The following is a 20,751-nucleotide window of genomic DNA, read 5'->3' as shown; positions in this document are numbered from 1 at the left end:
ACATGTAGAACGTCCGTATTTCAGAATCAACGCATCGGTAGTCAACCCTGCGCGAAGGCATTTATTTTGCAAGTCGCCGGGTTGCGAATGCACCTTATGGCCAACAAGTGCAAAGGCCGAAGCGAGGTCTTTGTCCTGTCTCCTCTTAGGGACTCGACCAGCGTCTCCCCGATTTAGTGGATAGAGGAGGGGAAGCTATGGAGTCACTGGCCCGGAGCCAGTGCGGAGAATCTTAAAGGATGAGATGAATCAGTGCTTTCTAACGAAGGGTTAGAATGATCAGTTAAACTACCATCCCAAGGAACTTTCCGAAAAATAACTTTAATGGACAAAAATTAGCGAGAAGGCAGGCAACATAAGACGCAGGGAGAAAAAAGCTGCGGGGAAGGGGGCTGAAATGTTGGGAAACCTCTCCCCCCGCCCCAAACTGGAAAGGCTTTTTTGGAAATAGATGCCATTTGGAATTGCAATCGGCAGGAAAACCAATCCTCTCCCTGGACAAGGCATTTGTCCGTGGACTCCACGGAGCCCCCTACTAATCTGTGTATGTCAACCCTTCAATGCACCTTGTATCATATAAACACAGCAACGTATTCATTACATTTTACTACATTTTTAAATTAATACTAACATGCAAATATAGGTTTAATTTTATCGACCATTTACATTTTTTATTCCTGTGAGTAGTAGTTCTAGAAGTCGCCAGTACGCTGCTTTGCCCGGGGCCCATAATGCTGTTAAGATTGCCCTGACTGGCGAGTTACTAAACGCGCATCAAAATCTGAGCATCTCGATCGGGATGGTTTTAACAGATTAACAGAGTTGGAAGGGACCTTATAGGTCATCTAGTCCAACCTCCCACTCAAGCAGGAGATCCTATACCATTTCTGACAAACGGCAGTCCAGTCTTTTCTTGAAAGTCTCAAGTGATGAAGCTCCCACAACTTCCGAAGGCAACTTCTGTTCCATTGGGTGATTGTTCTCACTGTCAGAACGTTCCTCCTCATTTCTAGGTTGAATCTCTCCTTGGTCAGTTTCCATCCATCCATCCATTATTCCTTCAGGTGCTTTGGAAAACGCATTGTAAGCCGCCCTGAGTCTCCGGAGAAGGGCGGCATATAAATTAAAGCAAAACAACAACAACAACAACCACAACAACAACAACAACAACAACAACAACAACAACAACAACAACAAACAGCTTGACCCTCTCCTCTCTGTGGCAGCCCCTCAAATATTGGAACACTGCTATCGTGTCTCCCCTGGTCCTTCTCTTTACTAGACTAGACATGCCCAGTTCCTGTAACTGTTCTTCATATGTTTTAGTCTCCAGCCCCCCAATCATCCTGGTTGCTCTCCTCTGCACTTTTTCTAGTGTCTCAACATATTTTTTATACTGTGGTGAAGGGAGGGAAGTACCCTCCCTTCGTTGGGCAGAGAGAAGTTGGAAAGTTTGCATGAAACACAAAGGGGAAAAAATTGTGCCCGGGACTGAAGATCCAAACTGAAGGTGCAAACAGCCCGCGTTTATTTATCTATGTATTTCACAAGAGTCGCCTTCGGTTGGCAAAGAGCCTTCCTAAAGAGCCAAGGCGGTCGTGGGATGGGGGTGGGTGGGAGGGATGGGGTGAAGGAGAAGCTCACCTACTTGGGAGCGAATGGCCTCAATAGCAAACCTGGCACAGCGCCCCCCCGCACCCCCCAAAATAGCTTCGCTTCCCCCCTCCCCAACGTGATCCAAGACGGTCCAGAGCGTGCCAGAGAGGAAGAGTCGTGCTCCCGGTTCCCAGATGGAAACGTGCCCGAGAGAGCATTCGCTTTCTTTGCCCCGCCAGGAAGCATCGCTGGAAATGGGAAGGGGGGAGGGGAGGGGGGGAGAAACAGACCAAGTGACGTGAGGGGGGGGGGGCGTGATGGAAAGGAGGCTGGGAAGTTATAAAGGAGCTGAGCCCGGTGAGCTCAGCACCCTTCGGATACAGCCGCGAGGTGTGGATCCCCCAGCTGCCTGGCTTGAGGATCTCGCCGGCTAGAAGAAGCTTTCCTTGCGGGCGCCGGGCGAGCGGGGCGCTTGGGCTCGATAGGCGAAGCGGAGCATCAGGCAGACGCGGCCGTTCTCTCTCTCTCTCGGCGGCCTTCCGTGGGGCTCAGAAGGCGGCATGTTGAGCTGGGGTCTCCCTGGAGCCGTGCTGGGCAGGCTGCTGGGTTTCTGCCTTCTTCTAGCAGGTAAGTGCCAGTCCTCCCCACCAGCCCTCGCCCTCCGCTTCCCCTGGACCCGGTCCCGACGCTCTCCGACTCGGATCGGGACTAGAATGGTTCCAGGGCGGGACGGGGGAAGGGGTGGTGGTGTCCGGCGTAACCTCTGAGCCTCGTGGTTTAGCCACCGTAACCAAACGCTGCCGTGGCGATGCGAGCGCAGCTTTGGCGTCCGCGGCGGTGCTTGCGTCTTGCGCTCGGGCTGGGCGAGTCTTGGTCCCAGCCGGAGGACCAAACGCTCCCGTGGCGATGCGAGCACAGCTTTGGCTTGGCCACTCGTGCGGGGCTGTGGTGGGACTCGCGGGAGAATCTAATCCTGATCTCGCCTTATCCCCTCTGGCTTTGCCGCGAAGGCACCTGCGGGCGCAGAAGAGCCGCGAGATGGAGCGCGCCGAGAGCTTTTCCCTTTCAGACGAAGGCTGCCCCGCGCAGCTGGAACTGCTGGCCCCGCAGCGTAGCGCGGATGCAGATGGGCTGGTCCTCCCTTTTGCTATTTCGCTGAGCCGATCCTGGCTTTTTCTCCCTGCTTAAAGTGGGGAAAGGAAACACACACACCCCACGCCGGGACGGGTTGTACTCTGAGCGACCTCGGGCTTCTGGACGATCTGGAGGACCATCAGTGCTAAGGGATTGTCCAAATTTTAGGAACGGGGACTTGGGATGCCCGGGATTATCAAACGCATAAATTTGGGACATTGCATATTATTATTTCGGGAGCTCCTTGGCATTGTCACTCAGATGGGTGAAAGGCAGCATGTCTGTCTATGCGAATTGTTTTTCAAGCCGAGCAAAACTGGCTAGGGGGGATTGGAGAACAGGTTCCTACCAAAAGCGTCCTAGTTTTCGTTATCTACCGCGACAGGTGAGGAACGACGGACGCCTCAGCTTGGCGCAGTAGAAAATCAGATAACTTTGTACGCCTGGTTTCAGAGGGGGTCATCATCTGATCTGAGCGTAAAGTTTTGTATGGCGCAAAACGTGATTCTCTTGGTTTAGTGTGATGCAAAAACCTAGGCATCGTGGCTTATTCAACAAACCAAGATGGGGTAAAAACGGGCGGCTAACGCGCCGCTAATCTTTGTGATTCCCTCCTCCGTAAATCTGGCTCTGGGCTGGGAACCCAGGCAGCTCTGCAAAACAAAAAAACAACAAAAACAACAACAACAAAAAAAAGGATAGGAAAGTCTTGGGAAGAATCTGAGGCTTGATTTCCCTTTGGAAAAGAAGGAGGATGCTGTGAGTTATCGGCTTCTTCTCCCGACCTGGCCCCGCAAGACACAGTCAGCCACCCTCCGAGAAAGGAACTTGCTTAAATGATCCGGACAGGCGGGATTTACGTGGCAACCCACTGCGAGTGTTTTTCTTGGTGAGCTTCAAATACCTTGCAAGGGATGTGCGTGGATGCTCCGGGGGACAAACGCTCAACTCACCAGTGCGCTGAACCGTGGAAGAAGAGAAGTGACCAGCGCTGGAAAGAGACCGGAGTTCAGTACAGTTCTCCTGGCGAGGAGACCGGGAGAGAGGGAGCCAAGAGACACCTGCTGGGACGACGCGCGAGGGGGTGGAAGGGGAGAGAGGGAGAGACCATCGATTCTGACCTCCAGTTGGGTTGGCTGCGCTCCTCCTATTGGAGGAATGTGTTCCCTTGAGAGCCTTAGGGAGTGGGGGGGTGGGGATCATCAGTGATGCTGGCTTAGAACCTGCAAGAGAAGAAGTAGCTGAAGAAGTGAGCAATATGGATGGAAGATGATCCCCCACAGTGTCAAATTAAATCCTGGGAGATTTCGGAGCAATGAGAGGAAGTACATCTTTATGCTGTTTTATTAAAGCTGGGAAGGCCAGATGATGAGATGCTTTGGAAAGGGAAGAAAGTGGCTAAGGACTAAAGCAGTAGGAGCCTTTTCAGGCCTTAGGCAGCATGCCTTAATCAGTGCTGGGAAACAAACAAAGGAGACCTCTGTGACTCTCCTCTCTGTCCTAAGGTACTCCCTGAATGAGTTCGGTTAGCCATGGCTGGACATACGCTGCCAATCTGATGTGCCTTTGGCTTAACCCTACAGGACTCTTAAACATATCAATGGTTACCTATGACTAGAAGAATACACCCCCCCCTCAATCCTCTGATCCATTCAGCTGAAGTGTTCTTAGTTGTTCTATTCCATTAAATACCTTCATTCCAAATATAACCTTGGCTGGACAAAAAATGCACTAGAATTCAATGCACTAGTATTCTTTGGGAACTAGTTTGCATCTCATGGTTTGCTTAATTATGCGATAATTAATTGAATCAGCCAACAAGCAGATGGGTTCACCTGATACACTAAACCAAAACCAAATTTTGCCTTATTGCAATATGTGAATGGAACTATAGGGGTTTATTTCTGGAGAAATATTCCAGGATTGAGTGAAGGATAATTCACTTTTAAAGTCTGCCAACATTTCATAGTGTTTGTACAGTAAAAATAGTTTGATAACACATTTTTTTTCCCACGGTGTTGTTTAAAGATATTGAAGTCTACTTTGGTCAGAATGGGTTCTGAATGTAAAAATGTTCCTTTCCAATTAGTACTGCACATAAAAAAATTATATATTACTTCTCAGGGATATGTAATCCTTTGAAAAGTGTTACTGATGGAGACACACACAGGGTTGAAGAAGCTCTATGGTCAGTCTACTGTTTTATATTTTAAAACAAGACATTGGGAATGCTAGCAGCCCTTTAAGTTTCTCTTTAGAGAAATAACCAAATCCAATTTTGGGTCAGCATTCTGCTAAGTGATTTTTTTCCCCTAAAAGAAGCTGTGTATAGTGTATAGATCACACACAAAGAAGTGTGTGTGAAAGTTGATAAAATCCATAGTAAAGTATAGAATCATTCATTTAAGCCTTAAGTCCATAAAAGACAAACTGAAAATATATAATTGATACCAACCTCAGGTATTAGGTATAGCTATTAGATGGGAAAATGATAATTTTGTGTGTGTTTGTGTGTGTGTGTGTGTGTGTGTGTGTGTGTGTGTGTGATATAAGTAACATCTATTGCAGTTGGGGGCATGGCCTAGCCAAAGACAGATATTTCAGCATTGAATCAAATAGGTAAGTTAGGATTTACAGTACATCTTTACTTCCAAAATAATTGGCAAGATATAGTAGTATGGTAGTTGTCATTTTTTATGGCGATTCCTATGATAAACTCATAAAGAATAAATATGTCTGGGAGCCTTCCTTACCCTGTGCCTTTTTCATACTACTATTTCTAAAGTTTATTTGTCATTCAGATTTGCCACTGAAAGTTATCCTTAGGCAGAAACTGAGATAAGTCCATTGTTATTTATTTTTGAGTAAATCTGTTTTAGAGCTATTATCCTGTTTTACTGATGAGCTACATTCTGTGTTTTGCGGGTCGACTTCTAAAATATTCCCTGAGTACAACAAATATATGTACAGCACATCCAAGCTTCCAAATCAGAAGCTTTTTCAGATAGAGAGACAGGTTATGATAGTTAAAGTGAAAATATCACATTTTAGCACCTTACATTTCAGGCATGGCACCTGCTGCCCTTTAAAACATCTTTGTACAGAAAGTTTTTTGCCACCTGTTCCCTTAATTTTATTTGCTAATTTTTTAAATTGAGGAAAAGTTAAGACTAGATGAGAAGTTTGGAATAAGCATGGCTGCTTTTAATACATAATATCTATCAATGAAAGTAACATCAGAAAACCATTAATACAAAGAATCATTTATTTTACAATATACAAGTAGTCTTTACTTACTGGCCACAATTGGGAGAAGCAACTCCATTGCTAAGTAGCAGTCATAAAGTGAAATGTCACATGATTGTGACTGATTTACAATTTCAGTTGGTTAGTTCCGGTTGTGGTCATTAAGCGAAACACCATGAATTGTTAAGTGCAATGTCACATGACCACAATTTGCGACTCCTGCCAGCTTCCCCATTGACTTGTCGGAAGCCAGATGTGAAGTTGCAAATGACCATCATATGACCAGAGGAGGCTGCAACTATTGTAAAAGCCCACCAGTTGCCAAGTGCCTGTAACATAATCATGTGATCGTGGGGACACTGTGATGGCTGCAACTTCAAGGACTGGTCTAAGTGTTGTAACTTTCAATGGTCAGTGAACAAATGGTCAATAAGCAAAGACTGTAAGTGTATTTTATTCAAGTAGTGAGCAATAGTAAATATATGGTATACATATACATAATTTCAATTTTTAGAGAACTGTATTTGGTAAGTAATCCATTAAATATTGCAACATGATGCAGACCATGTTAGTGGTGCTATTAGTTTGTGTAATGCATATTGTTTCTTTAATTGATGTACAACATTTGTTTCAGAAGAAGTAAAATCTGATGTAAGTGAGCACACACAGTTGGTGTTTGGAATGGAGAACTGATTTTTAAAATGTAATTTTCCTCCCACCCACCACCACTATTGATGTGTTCAGAAAACTCTTAAATATTTTGTCATCATTTTCCTTTCTTATATGAGCCATGATGGCACAGTGGTTAGAGTGCAGTACTGCAGGCTACTTCTGCTGACTGCCGGCTCCCTGCAATTTGGCAGTTCGAATCTCACCAGGCTCAAGGTTGACTCAGCCTTCCATCCTTCTGAGGTGGATAAAATGAGGACCCAGATTGTTGGGGGCAATATGCTGACTCTGTAAACTGCTTAGAGAGGGCTGTAAAGCAGTATATAAGTGCTATTGCTATTACTATTGCTATTCAGACTGCATAGGGTTGTTTGAGCAGACTCCAAAGGATTGTTTAACATTTGAGAACAATCAAAGGAATCAAATTATTATTGAGCATAGATACTGTATGAAACTGTGTATTTTCCAGTGATACAGCCTATATCTGAAACCAATTCAGGTAGATAACTTGGACTGAACTGGTTAGATCTAAATGAATTTTAGATTTTCTTTTTTGTCCATTAGAATACTACACAGTATTATTGAATCCTTGCAGAAAAAGACTTATTTAATTATATGTGTGTGTGTGTGTGTGTGTGTGTGTGTGTGTGTGTGTGTTTGTGTGTGATCTTTTTTCTCCACTGCAAGAGTCAATTGTCTGAGCATTTTTTAAAGCAGCAACCTAATCTTAGCTAGTGCATCACCACCAATTGTGTGTTTCTGAAACAAAAGAAACTGGCTAGAAAAGAACAATAAGTATTTGCTTCTTAACAGATGGGAAAAATTAAATTGAATTGAATGAATCCCTCCACTGATACAAGAATGAATTGCTCAGGATCTCCTTGATGTATCTGAAATTATTTTTTGTTTAGCTATTTGATTTATGTTGATGGTATTTTAGAGAAGATCAACCAGAGAGATTCTGGTGGAATGTTAAAAAGAATGTTCTAATGATTGAAGCTATTTGACAGTAGAACCAATTACTAGGCTTCCCTTTGCTAGAAATTTCCCCATAGAAACTGGATTGACAGTTTTCAAGATTGTTTTAATCTGGATTCTTGTTTTTGAGAAGGAGATTGGACTCAATGCCATCAAGAGCTCCTGCCAACACTCCGCTTCTAAAATAGTGTCTCTGTCACAGATACTTTCAATTGAACATAGTGAAGATTAGGAGAATGAAGAGACGCAGGGAAAGGATAGCATCCATTTCAGTTACATTAAACTATAGCGCAATTCTATACAACTCCACTCAAAGGTAATTTCCACAGAACACGGAAGCCCTGGCTTCCATATAAGTTGGACCAACTGCATTCTTGAGCTTGATTTTAACACAACACAAGGAATATAGAGTTGTGTTAAAGGCAACACAGAGCAGGAGAGTTGTATGGACAAGGGAGATGCTTGCATCATCTTCTATTCTAAGAAAGAGTTCCAGGCATAAAGGACTTCGAGGAAGTCATTGAAGGCAAAAAGAAGTGCAGAAGTAGAGATGGAGAAATAAAGGTGATAGCCAAAGATGTTTTCCAATACAAGAGCAACATCCTTTGGCAATGTTTGAAAATAAGCTAGGTATACATGTGGTGTAGTATCAGGTGATAATTTACTGTATATGGTACAGTAATAATTTGAGACTTACCGTATTTATTTATTTAGAAAACGCCCATCTCACTTTGGGGGGGTAGGGCATTGTTTCTGCTTTTCTTGCCATATGTCTTCAGACACTGTGAATAATATTTGTTAAATAGGCACTGCGGTAACAATTTAAGAGGCTTAGGCTTCAGAGCTTTTCTGGGGCTTTTTCAGGCTTTTGTCTACTTTTCCTTCCATGTCCCAGAATGGGAGTGTTGGAAGAAATATCCTTCTGGGTTCTGCTCCAAGTGGGGAAAAAGACACTGGAAACATGGAGACTGCTTGGAAAGATGGTTTAATGGTGGACAGGATCACATGGCTTGAGTTCCTGAACAGAAAAGGGTGAGATACAGCGAGTCCCCGGGTTTTTATGCTCTCCCTGGCTTTGAACTTCCTGGGGCCCCAAAAAGAGTATCCTGATTGGTTGTCAGACTCCCAGGGGGTGCGGGTCTTAGCTAGCCTTGCTGGCTGATGTAATTTTCCCAGGTGCCATGTGGTGAGTTTCTGTTGCTATTGTGTTGCAGATGGGTCCTATTGTCAAAGATTGAGTTTCTGCCTCTGGCCCATTAACAAAGGGGGCGGGGGGAGAGGCAGGAAGGTGGGAGTTGCTTTGTCTTTAAAACATGTTTCTCCATTTCTCAACCAGGGAAACATAATATTCTGCCTTTTTAATATTTCCTAAAATATTTCATTCTTCTAGGAAAGGGGTGGGTGCTAACTTCCTAAGGGGGGAAAATGATTTTATGTCTCTTAGGTCATGGGATGGAGTGATTGCAAGTGACAAATATAAGGAAACTGGCAACCAAGCATCAAAAGTCCCCTGTAAAATCGTTAATTACTTTCTGAACACTACTACAACAACAAAAAGGTAGAGCTGAAATGCATATGTACAAAATATGTTAAAGTGGGAATAGTGCAAGAAACACCCCCCCCCACTCCTTCCTAAATAGAATAGTAGAGCTCCTTCTCTTCTTCACCTTGTTGGAAGTCTTGAGAGAAGCTGGAGTCAACACCTGGGAGGTTGGAAAGCTAATGGGTATGAAAATGAACTCAGAAAACATAGCGAGAGAGAAATGGTGTGTTGAAGGTTCCTGGAGACCACAAGGGAGGTGCATTCCAATCATGATAAAACATCCAAAATACCTTTTAGGCACACAGCCCACTTATCAACTGACATCACATCTAAGGCAAAGCTTATACACATTGAGTCTATCCTGTTTTTATTACTGTATTGATTTAACTAATAAAAATTAGTTGTACAGTTTTGTGGTACTCCACAACTTGGAGTACAGTTCTCCAGGTTTGGAGAAATCCAACAAAACAATACATCAACCCTAAATTTAAGGTTGTCTCCCTAAGGTGGGCTCAAATATAGGAGATGAAGGCGACTTTATAGAGCCAAGGCGGAAATTGCTATTATCAGGACTTGATTGTTCCATGATAGTATACAAGGGTGTAAAACGTGTGAACATACCAAAGGAAATAAAAACCAATTCATACTTGGGAAAAAATGCTTTCCGTATATCTTCTCTATCCAATTTTCTTTATGCTTTTATGGGCATTCCTTGAATTGATGGACATCTTTCCTCAGAGACTGAGAGAGCAAAGGAAGCAAGTAAGATGGAAGCATTTGTCCCCGGGGTGTAATGCATGGTTTGTCAGTCCTTAAAATATAAAAAGGAAAGGAAATGGGAGTGATATAAGACAATGGATCTTTTGTCATTGTGGCTAAAATGCCTGGCAGAGAGGGTAGAGACCATGAGGAGTGTATGAGTGAGAATTTTTTTTTTACTCCCCCCCCTTTCCCTTGAAATAATCATAATTTTTTTCTAAAGCTTTATGGGACAAAGCTCACTGAGTTGGAAATGCACTTATAGTAACTCTTGTCTGGCCCTCATACTTGTTGCGTTCGAAACAAAAGAAACTCTGCAATTGAACAGGTATGAAGGCAGGTTTGGAATTTTAGGTCACATCTTCACTTGCTCCTAACCATCAAAGACAACTGCAAGTTTCCTGTGTTGCATTGATCTTGTTGTTGAGCAAAATAGCATTAAGTTGTTGCTAGTTTGAAGCGGTGTTTTTTCTCCCAAGGACAGTCCCAGAACTATCAAGTCTATTAGGTTGGAAGGAAGTCAGATCATTAATTGGGTACTGAGGCTATTGAGGCAAGATAGGGATGAAGAATTTCATGCTGGTTTTGTTTTCTGCTACCAATGGATGGATCACAACTTAAGGAAAGGCCTACATGCAAAATTTACCCTTAAGAAGACATGCTCGGTTTTCTCTTGGGGAAGCAAGCAAAATAAATTACAGTGGTATAGGTATGATAGAATTATAATCTTAATAGGTTTGGGAATGTTTCCTCTTGCGTTTCCCATTGATTTCAATGACTTAAACAGGGTGTGCTTTTGTGTCCCTTTGTAATCTTTGCACTCATCTCTCCCTATGCTAACATTCAGATTCCTCCCAGCTTCTCCTTTTCCAAAGAAAGGTTTGTTGAACATCTGTTAGGAAGGGAAGTCCATCACTTTTCATGGTTACAGCTTCTACTTTGAATTGTTCTTGTTATGTTTTTTTTTAACCAGTGTTCCTTTGAAATCTGCCTATATATGGCTTAAATTAGTTTGTGTTGGCACTCTGGAACAAGAGAGAAAAATAATTAACTATTTCAAGACCTTTTTCAACAAATAGTATCACTAAGGCAGGCATCTTTCCTTCTATTCCTGATGTGTTTCTTTCTGCCATATTATGCCACTTGGTTTTGCAGCATGTGCAAACCGAGTAAACATCCTTTCTCTCCATCAAATAATAACAGTTTGGGATACTGTAGTAGTGGAAGATCAAAAGTCCCAGCACAACTACAGGAGTAGGAATGATAGCATGTGCATTATGGATACCATGAGCAAATGATGTAATTATGTAATATAAGTTTAATTGGTCAGTATTCAGTACAAAACCCATTTGTGTGATGTAGTACAAACATATAACTAATATGAAAGCACTTAATGCTAGTATGTGCTAATTCATAGGAAATGTATTCATAGGAAAAATAAAGTTTTATTTAAGTTTATGGACAGGAGCTTATAAAAAGGTATGGATATTTATGACAATAATCTAATCGGATATTCATTATATGTCAAGGAAAGCTGATAATTAAGCTGGGGAGCTTCAATTAATGGGAACTCATATCAATAAACCATAATATGATTTGTTTGGTTTTATTGAGAATGATGGATGAATCAGCAACAATGGTTTGCTCCACATATAGGGGCATAGTGCAAACATGAAAATAGTCACTGTCATTGTGAAATTGCTTTATTTCTTGTCCTAGCTTAAGGGTATGCAAACCTTTTGGGCAGGTAGCTAAGGGGGCTGTGAAGATTTTCAAGATGGAATTCTCTTGTAATTCACATGAAGCATTCCCTCAAAAGTGAAATTTTGCCTGTTTTGTGCTGATTGCCTTAATCTTCATGCATTCACTTATAACTAGACATACAATATTTTGCCTGCAAAAATCCGGACAACTACTAGATGTAGGGGTAGATCCTTCTGGCTGGCTGCCATCTAATAATTGTCTAGTTTTTTTGCACTCCAGATATGTATAATATGTCTAATTACAACAGTAGTTCTTCTTTAGTTGCAGTTTGTAGTTCCCTGAGAAGTAGCTTTCTTGCATAGAACCTGTCAAGATAAATACAACCTGCCCTGCACAAGTTTACTGGGCACATTTGAAAGTTTAAGACTATGCTATGTGTTAGAAAGAGATTCAGATTGACATCTTCCTGATTCCCTGGCATGTCAAAGGGAGGGGCGGAAATATGGTTAGGCTTGCAAGATTGCCTTACAGTAGTCTACTCAGTAAGATTTGGTTCTAGCCATTTGTATAGTCTGTTTCCTAATCTGATCACCTTCAAAGGGCTGATATATCAGTCTTGTTAGTCTGACTATGTATTCTCCTCCTTCCCACTAATACCCTAGGGAGGGTCCAGGCTTCCTAATGGTTTCCCTGTTTCCCAGGCTCAACACATATTTTTGCACATGTTGTTGTCATCATCTCTGAATGCTCGCTTTAAAGTCATCTCTATAGCGTCCTACAACATCTCACTTTTCATTTAGGAGCTCAAGGTGACATATATAGGGCTTGCTTAATATAAGACTGCAGAAACTCAGAAAAAATGGCTTTAAAATATGTCTATTTTTGAGACCTTATTTTGTTTATGCCAAGACTGACCATTTAGTAAAATGTTGTATGTGGTGCCATGTTATGAAGAATTTTCTGGGCTGCTTAATAAAGTCTACTGCTGGAATTTTAGCAAGGCATCAGAAATGGTCATATTAAAATTGACATCCTATCCATCAAAGGGCAGCTGGAGGTACTTATAGTCTTTGTTCTTGGAAATCAGGTTGGCTTTTCTAGTAGGGATAATCTTGGCAACTTTAACATAACGTAAACATATACAAAAGTGAATTTGCCATCCAAGTAGAGACTTCCATTACATTACAGACAACCAGGATGCCAGAAAGTAGTTATAATATCCACCCCACCCCCTACAAAATTTCCAATGCTGGGAAAATGTTTTATTCATTTTTTAATTAAATTTATACACTGCCCATCTCACTAAAGGTGCCTCTATGTGAATTACAATCAATCAATAGAAATCCCAATATAAAACATTAAAACAATAAATAGTAACATTACATTAACATTGACAAAGTTGGAGAGGAAGGGAGCAGGATGCATCCTGGGAGAAGGTGGGATTTTACCTTAATCCATTAATCACCTTCAAAATGACTTATTCTTATGGGGCGTCCAGGTTTATCACAAGAAAAGAGCTTTCTTGTGGAAATATTGCTTCTGATGCAGGGAAATTTGAATGCAAATGACCGGCTCATTGACTTTTATTTCTCAACCTTAGCAACTCTAAGATGAGAAGATGTCAACTTCCAGAATTCCCCAGCTAGCATAGTTTGAGGTAAAAAAAAAAAAAGAATTAACATTTATTATACCGTGATGTTACTTTCACACTGATATCACATTCAGTTTTGAATATTAAATTACAGTTTAATTATGCTCTGAGTGAAGAAGTATTTTCTTTTGTTCTGATTTCCTTTCTAATCAACTTGGTTATAGTGCTAGGAGAAAGAGGGGGAAAAATCTTTGTTTTCCCCATGCTCTGTGCATTGGGTGGACCAGAAATATTTCAGAATAATGATAATGATTGCAAGCAGTATCATGACTGAGTTTCCAGAATTAATCATTGGAAACTTTGCTAAGGATTTGGATGTGAATGTAGTAAAAACTGCTGGGACCATCATGTTTAGAAGGTTTTGGAAAATGAGTGGCTTAAGATCCCATGGAACTTTAAGATCCAAACAGATAGGCATTTTGCTCATATTATGGATGATATAACATTTATTGAAAAGAAGAGTGTCTGGTTCATTGATGTTGCTATTCTGGGGGTTCTAGGACTGAGGAAAAACAATTGGAATAAGTTACAAAATATTGTGACTTGGAGATTGAAGTTGTACGCTTATAGAAAAAGAAATCCGTTGTTATATCAATTGTGATTGGAACCTTTGTTCTGCGCTGTGTTGGTGCAGTGGTTAGAATGCAGTACACTGCAGGCTACTTCTGATGCCTGCTGACTGCCAGCAATTCTGCAGTTCAAGTTTCACTGGCTCGAGGTTGACTCAGCTTTCCATCCTTCTGAGGTCAGTAAAATGAGGACCCAGATTGTTGGAGGCGATATGCTGACTCTGTAAACTGCTTAGAGAGTGCTGTAAAACAGTATGTAAGTTTAAGTGCTATTGCTATTGTTAATGTGTTTGGTAAGGACTTGAATTATTAGGTTTCCACCAGTCTTAAACAGAATTTAACCAGATTAGATTACCCACACATAACAATAAATTTACTTGGAATAGTTTATATCTTACAACGATACCTTTAACACCATCAATGAACAATATCTGCATAGTCCAGGCCTTTGGGAAGGACTCAATAAGTGGATTAAAATGCTAAACTCTGTCTAAACATCTGGCTGACTTTGTGGCCAACCATAATAATAATTGCTGCTATAATTATGGTTTTATATTAGATGTTGGCAATGTTCCATTGATAATTAATGACTGAATTCACACATCAGGTTAACGACATAGTTTGATGTGAGATTATTGTCATGTGTGAACTCATTCACTGAGAATTAGGAACAGAGCTGATGGTCGAATAAGATATGTGAACCTTACTATTGAATTTGCTTCAGTAAAACATATTGCAACGCGCTCTACATGGGGCTGCCCTTGAAGAGCATCTGGAAGCTCTTAATTCTCCTTAATTCTCTTCCGGAAGGCGCTGAAGACCTGGTTCTGCCAGTGGGCCTGCGGAACCCAGAGCGGGATGGAGCCCATTAAATGGCTCATGTGATCGGCTGCCGCTGGGGCGGGAGGTGGGGGTCAGGGGTGATTTTACTACATTAATTTATTTGATTTTTTAAATGAGTTTTACTGTTTTTTAAATGTGATTTTTTATATTCTGTAAGCCGCCTTGAGTTGCCATGGGTGAATAGATAAATAAATAAATAAATAAATAAATAAATAAATAAATAAATAAATAAATAAATAAATAAATAAATAAATATTTAAAGAAACCAATATGTGCAAACCTACCCTAAAACCAACCTTGGTTTTAATTTACAAGAACTACCACTCGCTCATCTCTGTGAAGATTTCTGTTTTTCTCTTACATTTTAAAGAAAGTATCATCAAGTACAGTTAACAAAACTTTCCTCATCCAGAGGATAGTTCTAATCCCTTGAGGTTTTTGACTTGGAAAATCTAATCTTTTTTAGATGAAGGCATGCATTTGTGGATCAAATATAGAGATAATTAGATTTTAATAATATGCTTGTTTTGTTTGCAGGATCTAGTTCAGGATTCAAATGGAAAGGCCCAAAATTAAACATAACAGGAGCGCACCATGTCATACAAGAAGGAGATACTTTAAACATCTTGTGCAGGTAATTAGCTTGGCTGAACTGACGTTTACATTTGTCCCTTGGCTACTATAATCTTACATTTGGATGCAGGGTAACTTTAGGCTAAGCCTAAATAGACATTGGTTGAGGTACCAAAGTTTAAGGGGTGCTGACACTGCCCCTTCTTCCAAATCATTCCAAAAATGCAAATCTTGGTATCAGTGGGAAGGGATGTCCTCACTCAGTGTGGCATAAAGGTATCATATACCCATGATCTGTCATACCTTGGATGGGAGAGAGAGACCCTTCATTGGAAGGGCTCTTTGCTTTTGTGTTATTTTTGCTTTTGCAGAATGTAACAGGGAAGACTCCAAATCGCTAATTGTAATCAAAATGAAAGCTAGAAAGTTAATTCTAATTTCACCTTTTTCTTAACCTGGATTTGCAGTGGAGATGTGCCCCATTCTTGGTTTCTGCCTGAAACTCTAAGTAGGAATGACAACCGGTTGAATACAATGACTTATGCTTGTGGAAGGCACAGCAAGCAGTTCTGCAGCAGCCTGACTTTGAACAGAGCTCAAGCAACTGACACAGGATACTACAGCTGCAAATATCCATCCTCAAGTGAAGTAAAAAAGAAGACTGTATCTAAAATATATGTATTTATTAATGGTAAGATCTGATTTTTTTTATAATGAATTTTACAGATTGCTTCATTTTCACAATAGCTAAGGGGAAAAGACACACAGTGGTACCTCAGTACTTGACTGCTTCAAAACTCATCAGATTTGGTACTCAACCCATTTTGATGCAAAAATGTTGTCCCGGTACTCGTTGTTTCTTTGGTACTCTATGTGCTGCAGTAGGAAAATGGGGGTGGCTGTGGAAAGGAAGTCGACCATGCCAGGAAGGTCACTGCAAAAGGTTTGTCAAAGTAGGAGATGGCCACAGAGGGCAGACAGGAAGTTCATGATGGGAAGGTACTGACATAGGAAAGGAGCAGACAGGAAATTCTTCCCAGTGGGAAAAAAGGGGTCATGTGGTAAGTCACATGGCTTGTTTGACACTTGTCATTTTAAGTACTTGTTGCACTTCTTGGAACCAATTAACAACAAATTCTGAGGTGCCACTGTATTTATACATGAATTGCAACCCACTTGCTATAACATCAGAGAAACTAGCTGAAGATGTTGTTGACTCACTCTGTACTTGGACACTTAGGGCCAAAACTGATGTGGTATAGAAGATCTTCAACTGGATTTCCTAACCACTTTTGTTTCCATGATTCCAAAGTAATTTGTGAATGTGTGATGAAACGTACACTTGACAGGCTTTGTAAGGGGAAGATGCAGTCAAATACCCCACACTTCCAAATTGAACTTGGGCAATGATAGCAAAACAATTTCCCATTCTTCGTTTTAAAACAAAATCCTCTCCATAAAGCCACAAATTCTAGTGCAATAAATGCACTTGATGCCTGTTATTTAGCTACAGTAGGTCATTACGTGGGCGTGGGGCTTTGTTTGCCCTAAAACTGTCTGAGAATAAGAATTAAACTAGGTGAGCCACCAATACTGCAGTGACAAAATTAGTGATTATTGGGGGGGGGGTCTTCTTTGAATTTTGGAGGCAGTTTAATAAGTTTTTGAAAAAGTTAGTTAAACCTATTGGAAATTTTATTTTGAAGAAGAAGAAGAAAAAAAAAATTCCTGCTAAAACTTGATAAAGTACCACTTGTTTCAGGAACATATTCTTGTGGATATATAGGCGGCAAATATGAGACCAGGACAATTGTGTTAGACCTGCAGCCATTCTCATTCTGTCCCTTGGTTAAGTCTTTTGTCTCATAGTTTAACATACCAACCCAATTTGGCTTCTCTTTAAAATTTTTTAATAAGGATTGGGAGGTGGTCACATACCTCTTGCAGTAGACATACTATTGTGTGGTCTTGGATCAAAATGCAATATCAAAATTATTCATTAGCCTTATCTGAAAGGAAGCAGGCCAGACGTGTTTTAGGGTATGATTAAAATATTATTTAAGCCATGTCCACAGTATGAAATACACAGCTGGTAATGTTCTTGTTAGGATAATGCTGTAAATGTATCTCAACCAAAAGGTGTGAAATGCCAAATCATTGCCAACAGAAAAAACACCGGAATGTCATGAAGCAATATTATGGATGTTTAGGAAATTAATGTTTTATTATTTAGTTTGTTGATACTTGACTCATTTCCATTAATCAACTCTACTCTAGAAGACAATCTTGATAATCTTGACCATGTGACTTTTCCATTGTCATCAAAGCAAAGTAAAAGATACAGTCTTTATAAGATGCACAAAATTGTTACAAATACTTTCCTTCCATTGGTCTTAAAGAATTCCCATTGAGTATATACATATATTGATTAGTATAAAATAAGCTTTTTTGAATGCCCATACTAGTGGTACGTTATACAGTGATTACCAAATATTATTTACAATATTATTTCGATAGTATTAATGAATTTGTATTCCAAAAAAGTATAAAACTTTGCATCATTTGTATTTGCAATATCTCCTGGTATAAAGTCCCCTTGTGAACAATACATATTTTGCTAATTTGAAAAATTGTTAACATTAAATCCTTCCAGATTTATTTTTTAATTCATCTTATCCTATTTTATTCCTTTGATGCATAAATGTCCCCAAAACAGCATTTTTAAAAAATATAACTTTGTTTAACCTATGCTCGTTAGTAAATTTAATTGCTTTGTTTATATATGGAGAGTTGTATCTTTTATAAGATATGAAGGTCTATTTGTTTTTTAAGAAATTGGACTGAAAAAAGAGAAATCTTTGATATTAACATTTACACTGTTGCTAATATGATGGATAGAATGCTTAAATCCTATCCTTACAAATTCACACTTGCAATTTTCCATACATTGGAGGTGTGTGGAATGCTGACAATTGATCCTAGTGAAGCAGTGGTGGGTTTCTCCTGGTTCGGCCCGGTTCGGCCAAATTGGTAGCGGTGACGATATGACATCACCGAACCGGTTCCCTTTGTTCGGAATTACAGAATGTGTAATTCAACTACATATGCCAATTTTGTGGCTGCTCAAGAAATAGTCAGGCATGGGAAGGGTTTTGTGGCTCCCGGTGTTTTCTTTTCTGTGGGAAACTGGTCCAAATGGCTCTTTTGAGTGTTTAAGGTTGCAGGCCCCTGCACTATACCATCTGTCCCTCCTTGCATTGCTTAGTAAAGTGCTCTAAAGGAACATTTTACTCTGTTGCAATGAAACAGCCTTTAAAGATCTGTGTACCTCTAGATTTTAACTCTAGGACTGATTAGTGCTATTTTGCAACTTCTTAAAATGTCAGGTTTCTACCAGACATTTTAAGAGAATTTGTTTAAATTTTCTCTTGAGGACATTTTGCAATTTCATGATGGAGAGGAGGGTGTTTTTCTGTTACATCTTTTTCTGTCACTCTAAAGCTCTCCTGCTCACTCCACTGGCTTATTGAAAAAAGATCAGTTCCCTCATGATAGCTTCCACTGAGATTTAATTAAAGTGTGGGAAGGTGGAAGACTTCCAGAGAAATGACTGTACAGTGAAAACAGGACATTCACAGACAAGTCTTGATTACCTCATAATTGTTGGAAACTTGTTGTAATTTCCACTTTAGTTTGTGTCTATAGCTCACTCCAAGGCAATCTCTACTCTAGATCAGTATAAGTGCACACGTACCAGGGTACAAGGAATTAATTAAGAATGTGAAAGAGATTTTAAAAATCATATTATTCTATTATTTAATTATAATAAGTACATTTAATACTGCAATGTTAAGATAATTGTTACGCCTTTAGTCATTCCCAAATTCCTTATCCCAAGATCCCAAACCTACAAATCTTGGTTCTAACAATGTAAATATTTTATCTGTCATCAATTTTCCACCAAATATTTTGGAATCTAGTTTCATAAGGCAAAGCACTAGAAAATTTTGGATGATTTTCGGGTTAGTTTTATTTAGCCCACTCCCAAGCAGTCTCTATATTCAGATTAAAGCACATATACATGACACTCAGTTTAGCTGGCAAAAAAATACAGCTTGATATTTACTTTTTTCTACAGGGCAGTCCCGACTAAGGTTTATGAAAGTTGCAGTTTAAAATATTGAAAGGCAAAATATATAAATAAAACCTTGTGTTAGATAGTAGGTGCATTTGAAAACTCATAGAATACCTGACTCAAAAGCACAGTTGTTTCAAATTCCCTGAAGCTAAATTTCGGATATGGATCATGTGACCGAATTCTTTGTAAGTAAAATAACATGCTTTAAACTGACATGTAAATAAGGAAAAAAATGATTAACTATAAACATAATAGAGTACAAAAATAAACCCTTTGATCAGGAAATATTAGAATGATGTGGCCTTGCAACATCTATCAGTCTATAGATAAATTATTTAGATAATAGAAAGTTAAACGAGGGAGAGGATAAAAAAGAAATAGAAACCCAGATGACACCAGAGTAAATGAAAAAGGGGGATGGGGGAAAAGAAAGAAGATAATAAGAATAAATGTACAATTATGATGATAATACTGATAGAATAAATCTGAAAAGAAATTGAAAGAAAGTATATACTATTAGAATACAGGAGTTATTCGGATGCCAAACAAGGAGAATATTCCACAGCAAAGAAGATAGAAAGGAGAGAGGAGAAAAGGGTAGGAAGAGGAGAGGGAGGGAGAGGAATGGAAGAAAGGGAAAAGGAGAGGAAGGAAGGGTAGGGGATAGGAGTAGGAGAGAAGGTGAGTAGGGGGAAAGAAGAGAGGAGGGGGGGAAAAGGAAGGGGAAGTAGGTTGAGGTAGGAGAGGAGGGAAGAGAAAGCAGGAGAGGAGAGGAGGGAGGGAAGGGAAAGAGGAGAAGAAGAAGAAGGGTTGTTGCGAAATGAGGGAAGAAAAGGTAGAAGAGCAACTCCAAATGTAATTAAAATGCCTTATTTTAATGCTTTTTTTAAGGAAAACATGTATACGTAGAATTAATTATATATAAGAAAATGTACATTTTATATTATGTGTATAAGAAATAAAACTGAAAAACTTTTCCAAAAAACCCCCAAAACCATCTATCAGTCTAGAGCAGGGGTGTCAAACTCAAGTCGTCATGGCGGCATCATCTGATGTATTGGGACTTTTTTCCCCTTTGCTAAACTGGGCGGGGCTGGGGCCAAGACCAGCATGTGACGCATCTAGCCCGTGGGCCACAAGTTTGACACCCTGGTCTAGAAGCAGCAATTTTATCTGAAAACTGAAATTCTGCATGAATGGTCAGTGATAGTTACAGTAAGTCCAGTTATGAGATCGTTTCAGCCCTAAATAACTTATGTTTATGTAACATGGACTTGATGCAGAAAGTTCCAGCAAAGTCTATGAGTTTATTTTAAAAAGAATGGTTCAAGTGTCTCTGAAATGGAAT

General features: G+C 40.1%; 1 protein-coding gene across 1 annotated transcript in view; it reads left to right on the top strand.

Annotated features, from left to right (window-relative positions):
- Nucleotides 1-1,927: 1,927 nt before the first annotated feature.
- Nucleotides 1,928-20,751, top strand: part of FLT1 (fms related receptor tyrosine kinase 1) — a 123,981-nt gene continuing 105,157 nt past the window's right edge. The window contains exons 1-3 of the mRNA XM_034410806.3: nucleotides 1,928-2,223; nucleotides 15,230-15,326; nucleotides 15,733-15,956. Of these exons, the coding sequence (XP_034266697.2) occupies nucleotides 2,157-2,223; nucleotides 15,230-15,326; nucleotides 15,733-15,956 (388 nt within the window). The 5' untranslated portion in view covers nucleotides 1,928-2,156. The remainder of the gene's footprint in view (nucleotides 2,224-15,229; nucleotides 15,327-15,732; nucleotides 15,957-20,751) is intronic.

The sequence above is a fragment of the Pantherophis guttatus genome, chromosome 5, assembly GCF_059756535.1.
Source record: "Pantherophis guttatus breed Tessera chromosome 5, ASM5975653v1, whole genome shotgun sequence".
Classification (NCBI taxonomy): domain Eukaryota; kingdom Metazoa; phylum Chordata; class Lepidosauria; order Squamata; family Colubridae; genus Pantherophis; species Pantherophis guttatus.
This window is presented reverse-complemented; position numbering and strand designations above follow the sequence as displayed.